General features: G+C 44.0%; 1 protein-coding gene across 1 annotated transcript in view; it reads right to left on the bottom strand.

Moving 5' to 3' along the window:
- The window catches only part of DNAJC3 (DnaJ heat shock protein family (Hsp40) member C3), a 65,136-nt gene extending 55,770 nt beyond the window's left edge, over positions 1-9,366 (bottom strand). Inside the window, 1 exon segment of the mRNA NM_174756.3 lies at positions 9,171-9,366. Coding sequence (NP_777181.1) covers positions 9,171-9,252 — 82 coding nt within the window. The 5' untranslated portion in view covers positions 9,253-9,366.
- Positions 9,367-12,071: the final 2,705 nt, after the last annotated feature.

The raw sequence follows: 12,071 nt of genomic DNA, 5'->3' as shown, positions 1-12,071 counted from the left end.
GTTGAGGGCTTAAAAAGTATGATGTGCTGAGAGTCACAACCAAGACTGGAACAACCAGACTGAAAAAGTCAAGAACGAGGTTAGAGACGCGAAGGCTCAAGCCAAGGCCAGGTGGCAGAAGGGAAGCTAGCCCGGGGGGGTGGTGTTCAGGCTGGAGCACTTAAGAGTGTCAGGAAGAAAGAGAACTTTAAGATCCTTCTAAAACCGAACATAGGCGGGGAAAAAGAACACAATGCAGGGAGGAAAAAAGTACTGTCTATAAAAGGTCCTATCTAAACTCAAGATCAGAGCAAGACGGGTCAGAGAAAGAAGTCTCAAGACAGAAACAGAACACAGTGGAATCTGGCTCTTCTCCAAAGAACAGGAAGTTCATTATCTTCACAATGCCACAGTCGAGTAAGGACCAATGACAAAACAGTTTTAATAAAAATACACTGAGCTGGAACCCCTAGACCTTGCAAGCATCTCTTTCCAATCACCCTAGCCTAAAAACTGTTTGAGTATTCAAAGCCAAAAGTTTCCAGGTGGCACTAGTGGTAAAGAATCCACCTGCCAGTACAGGAGACAGCAGAGACACGGGTTCAATCCCTGGGACAGGAAGATTCCCCGGAGGAGGGAAGATCCCCTGGAGGAGGAAATGACAACCTGCTCCAGTATTCTATTACAGTCCATGTTGCTGCAAAGAGTCGGACATAAGTGAGCACATGTGCGCACACACAGCCAGACTTAAAACGGAGCACATGCGCGCACACACACATAGCCAGACTTATAACTGAGCACATGCACGCACGCACGCACACAGACTTAAAGGAAGTTATGTAGCAAGTACATACGAACTATGTCTGCACCAAAATCTTCCTGGGTAAACTAGGAAAATAAAATCTATTGTAACCACGTTTGCTCAATTCCAATGGACTTTAGTCTTCGTTTCAGTTAAATGTGAAAGCATAAATGTTGTGACGGGTTTCCTTTTTCAATGAATTTTAACTTGGAAAATCAGTTTAGAAGCGTTCATATTTAAAAAAAGTTAGAACAGTCAACCTCACTCATCCATTTTGAAAACATTTATTGCAAATCTACTTCATGTCAACATAGTTTAGGTATAGAGATTAACAGCACTTTCCATAAAGCTTATATTCTAGACAGGCAGACAGACAAGAAATACAAATCAAGTAATTGAGGACAACATTAAGTTTTATGAAGAAAACACAAAAAGGGAAAGGGAGATTATTAACTGACCTAGAGCATGCTTCTTAAACAGCATGTCAGGGCTGAAATATGAACGCTCATTTGGAAAGCTGTTCTCTGAAACCCTCAGAGTATAGGAACAACAAGAATAAAGACACCTACATCAGAAATGAGCTGGGCATGTGGAAGTCAAGTTGATGTGGCAGGAGCCCAGTGAAGGAGAAGATTAAGATGAGAAAAGATATAAGTAAACAGGAGTCAGATACATAAGGCTTTGCAGGCTCTACTGTGTTGAGAAGAGAATAGAAGATGAGGATGTAGCGAGAGAGACTACCAAGGACTCTCTGATCTGAAGTTCCCCTCTCAAGAGAAACAATGATACTGTTCAGTAGCTACAGCGACACATAACATCAAAGCCCAGTTTAAGACGGAAACACTATAGCGTGCTGCAGTGCTGATGTCAGAGCCCCAGTAGAGGAAGAAAGTGATGGTGCAGGAGAAAAACAGCAACTGTAGAAGCAGTCGTTTCAGATGGTGACAAGAAACGGAACCCAGGCCATAAGTATAAAATTGGATTTTGCCAAGAGGAGGGATTTTTTTTTTTAATCATTAATGTTTTTAATCATTAAGTAGCAGAATGGGTACAGATGCAGGTAGGTAGGCTACTAAATTCAGAGGTAGAAAGAAGAAGAAACTGCCCTGTGACGGCTTTCATTTTCTCAATAAAGACAAAGTCTAAAACAGCAGTCCCCAACTTTTTAGCACCAGGGACAGGTTTCCTAGAAGACAATTTTTCCACGGATAGGGTTGGGGAGAGGAGACAGTTTCAGGATGATTCAAGCACACCACATTTATTGTGTGCTGTGTTTCTATTATCATCACGTCAGCTTCACTTCAGATCAACAGGCATGAGATCTGGAGGTTGGGGACCCCTGGTCACAAAGAATGGGCAAGAGGGACTTTCCTGGTGGTGCAGTGGCTAAGACTCTAAGTTCCCAACGCAGGGGATCTGGGTTCCATCCCTGGTCAGGGAACTAGATCTAAGATGCCACAGCTAAGACCTTGTGCAGCCAAAAACAAAGAATGAGGAAGAAAAGAAAGGAGGATTTCAACTGGAGATTTAAGGAAAGAAGAAAAGGTCTGAGACACTAACTTTCAAGAACACTAGGGAACTGGAGGAATTGTAGGGAATTGTAGGTAGGAATGCTAGCAGTACTGAGTATGCACTGGAAGGAGAGACTATATGCTTAAAATGAGACCTGTCAGCAAGGTTATCTTCATTTTTCTCCATCCATGATCAGCTCTGAGGTTCAACAAACTAGTTGGCCAGGTTGAATTTAAATCAGTTCAAATCTTGGCAAGTGAATAAAACCAAAGTTTACATGGACAAGAAAATTAAAGGGTGCTTCCAATGGACTGACTACAAGATAGATCATGAAATCCACATTGAGCAAGTAGCAAGAGAACACAGATGCTTCACAAAACATGTGTTATATCCCCAAGTTGTCTATAAATGCAAAGACAAAAGCCAAGAGTTCTATACTGCGTGTATCTCACCTATAAAGAGCACTACAGTGAAGCCTCTGCTAGCCGATTAAAATTAAGAAATGAAACTGGAGAGATCACAACAGACAACAAAGAAATACAAAGGATCATAAGAGACTACTATCAGCAATTATATGCCAATAAAACGGACAACGTGGAAGAAATGGACAAAGTCTTAGAAAAGTACAACTTTCCAAAACTGGACCAGGAAGAGATAGAAAATCTTAACAGACCCATCACAAGCACAGAAATTGAAACTGTAATCAAAAATCTTCCAGCAAATAAAAGCCCAGGTCCAGACGGCTTTACAGCTGAATTCTACTAAAAATTTAGAGAAGAGCTAACACCTATCCTGCTCAAACTCTTCCAGAAATTTGCAGAGGAAGGTAAACTTCCAAACTCATTCTATGAGGCCACCATCACCCTAATACCAAAACCTGACAAAGATCCCACAAAAAAAGAAAACTACAGGCCAATATCACTGATGAAAATAGATGCAAAAATCCTCAACAAAATTCTAGCAATCAGAATCCAACAACACATTAAAAAGATCATACACCATGACCAAGTGGGCTTTATCCCAGGGATGCAAGGATTCTTCAATATCCGCAAATCAATCAATGTAATACACCACATTAACAAATTGAAAAACAAAAACCATATGATTATCTCAATAGATGCAGAGAAAGCCTTTGACAAAATTCAACATCCATTTATGATAAAAACTCTCCAGAAAGCAGGAATAGAAGGAACATACCTCAACATAATAAAAGCTATATATGACAAACCTACAGCAAACATTATCCTCAATGGTGAAAAATTGAAAGCATTTCCTCTAAAGTCAGGAACAAGACAAGGGTGCCCACTTTCACCATTACTATTCAACATAGTTTTGGAAGTTTTGGCTACAGCAATCAGAGCAGAAAAAGAAATAAAAGGAATCCAAATTGGAAAAGAAGAAGTAAAACTCTCACTATTTGCAGATGACATGATCCTCTACACAGAAAACCCTAAAGACTCCACCAGAAAATTACTAGAACTAATCAATGATTATAGTAAAGTTGCAGGATATAAAATCAACACACAGAAATCCCTTGCATTCCTATACACTAATAATGAGAAAACAGAAAGAGAAATTAAGGAAACAATTCCATTCACCATTGCAACAAAAAGAATAAAATACTTAGGAATATATCTACCTAAAGAAACTAAAGACCTATATATAGAAAACTATAAAACACTGGTGAAAGAAATCAAAGAGGACACTAATAGATGGAGAAATATACCATGTTCATGGATTGGAAGAATCAATATAGTGAAAATGAGTATACTACCCAAAGCAATTTATAGATTCAATGCAATCCCTATCAAGCTACCAACAGTATTCTTCACAGAGTTAGAACAAATAATTTCACAATTTGTATGGAAATACAAAAAACCTCGAATAGCCAAAGCGATCTTGAGAAAGAAAAATGGAACTGGAGGAATCAACCTACCTGACTTCAGGCTCTACTACAAAGCCACAGTTATCAAGACAGTATGGTACTGGCACAAAGACAGAAATATAGATCAATGGAACAAAATAGAAAGCCCAGAGATAAATCCACGCACATATGGACACCTTATCTTTGACAAAGGAGGCAAGAATATACAGTGGATTAAAGACAATCTCATCAGACTTTTAAAACTTATCTTCAAAAATTTAAAAAGCAGTATCCCAAAGATCTTGAAAAATTAATTTATGGCTGATATGATGTTTTTGTTCTTAAGAGCAAGTGACTGCGTTCCCATGATATTTCCATAAAAAGAAACATTAATAACTGGACAATAATCAAAGGAACACTATGGCAAGAGAAATTAAACTTAACCACAATTCATTAACTTCATATGGGAAAGTAAAGCCTATTGACTATTGGCCATTCCATTTCAGCACAACTCCCCCCATCCCACAGTAACTAAACTACTCCATTTCTGGGCACTCGCTCAGTAAATACTAACTAGTCAAGTGAATTGGGACCTGGACACTACTGCTAAATAATAGCCTATAACATTAGATGAACTTAAAATAACTTTCTAGAAGCTCTCTGTCTGCTACAATACTTAGTTTACAGGAGTTACCCCTTATTCTCAGGGAATACATTCCAAAATCCCCGTGGTTATCAAAACACGGATAGTACTGAACCCTATATATACATTTAGGGCTTCCCTGATAGCTCAATTGGTAAAGAATCTGCCTGAAATGCAGGAGACCCCGGTTCGATTACTGAGTCAGGAAGAGCCACTGGAGTCGGGATAGGCTACCCACTCCGGTATTCTTCGGCTTCCTTGTGGCTCAGCTGGTGAAGAATCTGCCCACAATGCAGGAGACCTGAGTTCGAGCCCTGGATTGGGAAGATCCCCTGGAGAAGAGAAAGGCTACCCACTCCAGTATTCCGGCCTAGAAAATTCCATGGACTGTATAATGTGGCTGCAACGAGTCGGATATGACTGAGCGACTTTCACACACACACTATATACACATTATATTTTCCTATTCATATGCACTTATCATTATGATAAGGTTGATTTAAAAATTAGACAGAGATCAACAATAGTAAAAGAACAATTACCACAATATACTATAATAAAAGATGTGAATGTTGTGCCCTCTTCTCAAAATATCTTATTGTACAAATGGAATGCCTTTCCCATCTTACCTGAGCACTTATCAAAGACTGTGACCACAACTTCCTTAGTCTGAGGTGCGACAGTCAAACTAGCACAAATTACTTTTTCCTTTTTCACAATTTCACAGATAGGAGACTGATTCTTACCACAGATCTTAGCAACCGAGCACACAGTTTTGTTTTGTTTTTTCTTTCCTTACTAAGACACAGACTTTTTTCACTTAAAGGCAGCAGTTTACAGCTTCTCTTGGCATATCCAAACTTCCGAATTGTCAGCATCACCAGGTTTGCACTTTAGGGCCATTATTAAGTAAAAGAAGGGTTACCTGAACACAAGCTCTGCAACAGTGCTGATAATCCAGATGGCTACTAAGTGACAGGCTGGATACAGGGGACAAAGAGATGATTCACGGCCAGAGCAAGACCCTGTGAGATTTCATCATGCTATTCAGAAAGGTTTGCAATTTAAAACTTATGAATTGTTTATTTTGGGAATTTCCCATTTAATATTTCACACCACAGTTTACCACAAGTAACCGAAACCAAGAAAAGAGAAACCACAGGTAAGGGGAAGGGGGTATATAAATTACTGAAAGTCCTTTGCTTTTGCTATTTATTACCTTCATATTTAAATAATGTCAAGAAAATCCTAGCGAGCACAGTTCACATAAGAAATATCACCATCTTTTGTAACTATTCTTTTCCCAGCGTCCAAAGTATATGGTTTTGTCAGGTCAGTTCAGTGAAATAAAGATAAACTGAGTTCAGAAAGAATGTTAAGGAAGAAAGAGATAAAAGAAGGTTTGGTTCCCAGGTTATGTTCCCACTTAAATCACCAAATAGAACACACCATTAGCGGAGAATTAAAATAGCTTCCTTATCTGTAACATAAGAATACTAAAGTAGATAATACAAAAGTTTTTCTTCTGCTCCAAAAATTCTATTCCTAAACTAGTGCTTCAGACTTCCTTCTTTCAAAGGCCTTTTGGAAAAGGGCTGCTAAAAGATTTAACCTTTCAATTCATGAACCTATTAAATAGTTTATTTCTCTGAATTACAATTAACCGAAAAGCCTAGGGAAACAAATAAGTATTTTTAAATCCGACACAACTAGGCCCCCTAAGCTAATTACTGGGGACACTCTGCAATACAACTCTTTCATAGTCACTCTTCTCACACCTGTTCTGTGTCTTCCGTCTCCAAGCCTGGGCCCAGTAGTGGAACCATGCGGTCCTAAGTGCCTCCAGAAAGACAGCTTAGAAAACTCAGACACACAGCTTACTTGGGAAAACTCGAGCTAACAGCTTGCTTTCAGAGGTTCTTGCCTATCTTTACATCTCCATCAAATAAAATAGATACCTGATTTACACAACAGATACCTAATTTAACTCCACTGCATAACTCATTATACCAGTGACTCCTTTTTAGACATGCAAAATTTCAGGTCCCACCTAGACTTACTGAATCAAGGACTTTGGGAGTGAGGCTCACCACTTTGTTTAAAAAGGAATCCAGGTGACCACACACTCAAGCTTGAGAACCACTGTATTAAAGACGTCAGGAAAATTCTCTTCCTGTTCATTACTGCTGGTGGCAAACAAACAAATAGAAAGGCTGAATTTTCTCAGCTGCCAGTACTTACAAGTGCTTGGGCCCACAGGATACCCTCAGCCACTTAACTTCTGTCTCCAGTCCACAAGCAAGATGAACTTTAGAGTCAAATAATGTAAGTTCAACTTATGTCTCTTAGAGTTAACAACTATGTGACCTTATCCAAGTTAAATTCTTAGAGCCTCAGTTTCCTCATCTGGAGAGTAGAAACAACATCTTGTACCTCCTTGAACAGGAGATAGCTTACAGAAAGGTGGCCAGGAGAGTGCCAGGCACCATCAATAAGTTTAGGAACTTTTTCCTTTCTTCTCTACCACCTGGACCAAGTCTTGGCCACTTCACACAGACAATACCCTAAAGAAGACAGCACTTTGGCACCCCTCTGTGAAATGTCACCATGCGTTCCACATTGGGTGAATAGCTCTCGGGTGAGGTTTTCCTTCTGGAAAATACTACAAGATAGAAATGAAGTGTTAAAGTCCTACAGAATCATATACAGAACAGTGATTCTAAAAAGACAGCCTATAAGCCAGTGGAAAAGGCAAACCTTACACAGGTGTATACCTGTGTAACTTAAAATAATAATTCACGTTAAGCAGAACATAGGCAACTTTCTCTTCAAAGTGAAGTATCAGTCCATCAGTGGTGTCCAACTCTTTGCAACCCCATGGACTATAGCCCACCAGGCTTCTCTGTCCATGGGATTCTTTAGGCCAGGACACTGGAGTGGGTTGCCATTCCCTTCTCCAGGGGATCTTCCTGACCCAGGGATCAAACCCAGGTCTCCCGCACTACAGGCGGATTCTTTACCATCTGAGCCACCAAGGAAGCTCAGTTTTCTCTCAAGTGGCCAAAATTAATTAATGCTAACTGTACTACACTTCATAGGGTAGGAGATAGTTAACATTAAAATATGTAAAAGAAGTGGAATACATGACCTATATTAAAGGTCATGGTCCAGGCATTGCAGTTCCAATTCCATATATTTTTCTGGGGCAGCCTCACTGTCAAATTCTTTTTCCCAATGTTGCCATGCCACATATTCTGCTTTCTGATTTAAAAAAAAAATATGGTCCTCCGGAACACCACCCACCCTGCCCCGCCAAAAAAAAAAAAAAAAAAAAACAGCTGCTATGAATAAGACCTAAAAATTGGAGAGTATTACTCTTTTTCCAAGTTGAAAATCTGGAGGGGATTTTACCAGCAACAATTCCTGCCTTCAGCTCTTCACTCCTTCTAATACGAAATCCAGTATTAAACTGTTTAATTTGACCTCCGTAACTACTAGCCTGTTCACGGGGCTGCAAACAGTTGAGTGCACGACATAACTTCACTATACTCGAATATTCCGCAGGGTAACCACGCTTGGAGCATCAGATCAATGGGCACTCCCGGCTTTCATTCTTACTCCTGCCCGCTGACAACTAAAACGGGACAACCCTCAGTTTCCTGTTAAGAGCAGCCAACATGCCAAACTGTAGGACTGAAGTGAAAATTAGCGTTCGTATCTTCTTAAAAGTGGATTCCCTACCACCCCACCCCCACCCCAGGGAACTCGTAAAAGGAAAGGTTGAGTGACACCAGACTGGAAACTGTAAAGCCACAAACTTTTAGTGCCTTGCCCGCCGGGAGCTTGAATTTCAGCAGCGGCTCCTTAACGCACCAAGCTAACAACTTCGAGACACAACCCAGAGCAGAGTGGGGTGACGGTTACTCACTTCTAACATCCAACACGACACTGTCCCCTCCACCTCCCGGAACTCCAAAGCCAAAGCACCCTCCCTTCGGGCCACCTTTACAGCCTCCTCCCAGCACCGCTGACCCGGAGCCCCCGGCGCCGATCGAGGGTCCCAAGCGAGGCCGGGACCGGACAGCCGCCCGGGTCTCCGCGCCCTAGGACTCCCCAGAAGTCGCCGCCCCGCTTCCCGCCGGCCCCACCGGCCCGGCTCCTCAGTCCATACCCGCGGTTCCGCGGCCCGCCGCTGCCCGCACCTCTCCCCCAGACAAACCCGGAACCGGGAGCCGGCCGCGGAGTCCCCGGCTCCCGCCCCGGCCGTCCCGAGACGCTCGACGGGGAAGCGCCGGGAGGCCTGGCCGCCCCTCCACCCCCCACCACACCCGGAGCGCGCCTCCTCCGGGCCGGGGCGGGACACGACTCACCTTCGTACTGCAGGTCCACCAGGACCAGCAGGAAAGGGAACACCGAGCCCAGCCGGCTGGTCACAGAGCCGGGGGCCACCATGTCCGAGAGCGCGGGCGCAGAGGAGGAGCAAAGCTGCGGGGCCCACCAGCCCCCCGCCGCGGCGCTCAGGCTGCAGCTGCGGCCGCCCGCCCGCAGTCTGCTCTCGCTCGGGCCTAAGGCGGCTGGCGCCTAGAGGAGGGAGGTGGCAGCGGCGGCGGCAGCGGCGGCGGGCGGGGCCCTAGCTACGCCACGCCCCCAGCGCCGCCGCGGCCCAATCGCCTCCTTCCTGGTTGCGCTTCTACTGGGCTCGCCGGGATCGTGGTTCGCGCTGATAGGCCGCGGGGGCCGCCGCCCCGCCCCGTCTCTGATAGGATAACGTGGAAGCACGAGACGAGGCTGCGTCCGCCGGTGGCGGAGCTGTCAGAAGCTCCAAACCGTCGCGGCCGGGCCGAGGGGAGGCGGTCCGGGGAGGCTTGTGTGGCGGCCGCCGAGTCCGCATGCGCAGGCCGCCCAACTCTTTTTGGGTCGGCCCCCAGCGCGCCGGCTTGGCTAGGAGGAGAAGGCTGTCAGCAATCCGAAGTTTTCCGGCGTGTTGTTTGGAGAGAGAGAGAAGGGAAGCCGCCGCGTCCGGGATGAGAAGCCAGACCTGATGCCAGGAAGTCTGCGGGGCTGGATCGCGGAACAGGACGAGTCGCAGAGCCTGCTGCCCTCCCGCTGAGTGTCTCGGAACCAATACGGACCGAACCCTGAGGAGGGCTCCAGAAGCGATCAAGAGAACCTGGAGCGCAGTGAAGTAGGGTTAACCGATGGAGCCAGGGAGCTTTTCAGGGAGCTTTTCAGGCACAATCAAGTACGTTAGGGTCCTAAAGCAGGTTAAGTGAGAATGGCATGGAAACCTGGGACCCAACCCCCGACCGTCCAGGGGACCAGCGTGTCCAGAAAAGAGCAATTCTGGAATATATTGTGCAAAAGAAACCTAGGAAGCACAGCAGCTAAGAGAGCAAAGGGCTGTTGAGAGTACAGCCGACGTCAACTATAAGGGGGAAAAAAAGAAAGAGCTGTTAGGACTGGATTTTGTATCTTGTGCTCATGAGATGAAACTTGAGAGACATGAACAAGATAAAGTTCAAGTTATGCAGTCTGGGCGTTAAACTTGTTCACATCCACTTCCTCTGGCATCCCCAAAACAACGCACACTATACACCAGTGATGCTTCCCATTGGGTGAGACAATAATGCCTTTCTGTGTTAAGCGTTGTCAAGTGTAAAGTTATTACTTTTCCAGATTATGTTTGCTTCCTTGGTGGTACTGTACACTTTGAAACTCATGAATGATAAATAGCATAGTGAATTCGTGATTTCCTAAAAAATACACTCAGAAGGCTAAAAAGCTTTCTAAGCTTTTATTCCAGAGGGAACTAATGCAAAGGAAATGGTTTGCAGAAAGGAAAAACAAGCCAAAAACACAGTCCCTTAGTAGCTGTGGTGGAAAGCAATACAATATAATGTGAACAGGGGAGGATTCAAATCCCCGAAATTTTGCTGCACACCGCACCTCTTAGCTAAAGCTATCTTCATCTGTAAAGTGGGTATGACACTGATAGCCTCAACGGTTTGTTCTGAGGTTTCATGAAGGGGGTACAAATTTTTCTAAATTATAAAGTATTATGTGGGCTTCCCAGGTGGGGCTAGTGGTAAAGAACCAGCCTGCCGATGCAGAAGATGTAAGAGACGCTGGTTTGATCCCTAGGTAGGGAAGCTCACCTACAGGCGGACATAGCAACCCACTCCAGTATTCTTGCCTGGAGAATCCCCTGGACAGAAAAACCTGGCAGGCTAAGGTCCATAGGGTCGCAAAGAGTCAGACACAACTGAAGGGACTTAGCACACACACATGCAAACAAGTGTTATTCATACTTCTAACAAGAGTGAGATCATGAGACTCCTCTTTGGAATTTTTTTTTATTTTTGTTTTGTCCTTTCCCGTATAGGGCTTCCCTGGTGGCTCAGATGGTAAAGAATCTGCCTGCAATGCAGGAGACCCGGGTTCAATCTCTGGGTTGGGAAGATGTAGAGAAGAGAATGGCTACCACTCCAGTATTCTTGCCTGGAGAATTCCGTGGACAGAGGAGCCTGGCAGGCTACAGTCCATGGGGTCACAGAGAATCGGGCATGACTGAACAACTAACGCCTTCAATTCACTTTTCCTTATCGACCATCACAAGGCAGTGTTAGTGAAAAAAGAGCAGATGATTTTAGTGTCCACAAGTAGTTAGTGAAGACATCATCTGGATAAAGTACTGTGGCCAAGGCAGCTAACAAAAAATGTTGAACATAATGAGGACAGAATTTTGTGAGCAAATAATTTGTTGTTGTTTAGTCGCTCAGTCGTGTCTGAATCTTTGCCATCCCATGAACTGTAGCCTGCCAGGCTCCTCTGTCCATGGAATTTTCCAAGCAAGAATACTGGAGCGGGTTGCCATATCCTTCTCCAGGGGATCTTCCCAACTCAGGGATTGAACCCAAGTTTCCTGCATGGCAGGTAAATTCTTTACCACTGAGCCACCACGGGGAGCCCAAACAAATAATACTATACCATGAATTATCACCAGAATGCTGCCTGTCTGTGCTTTTGATCTTAAGGAAGAGCAGTGCTAAAGAAGTTCTAAGAATGGAAATTAAAAATGATTAAGGAGAGGATAGACCTTGTGCTGAAGTGAAGTTGCTCAATCGTGTCCGACTCTTTGCAACCCCATGGACTGTAGCCTACTAGGCTCCTCCGTCCATGGGATTTTCCAGGCAAGAATACTGGAGTGGGTTGCCATTTCCTTCTCCATAGATAATAAATAACAAGGGCCTTCAGTGTTGAGTGATTTGTAA

Source organism: Bos taurus, chromosome 12 (genome assembly GCF_002263795.3).
Source record: "Bos taurus isolate L1 Dominette 01449 registration number 42190680 breed Hereford chromosome 12, ARS-UCD2.0, whole genome shotgun sequence".
In the NCBI taxonomy this organism is placed as follows: Eukaryota; Metazoa; Chordata; class Mammalia; order Artiodactyla; family Bovidae; genus Bos; species Bos taurus.
The sequence above is the reverse complement of the archived record's forward strand: the minus strand, read 5'-3'. Positions and strand labels throughout refer to the sequence as shown.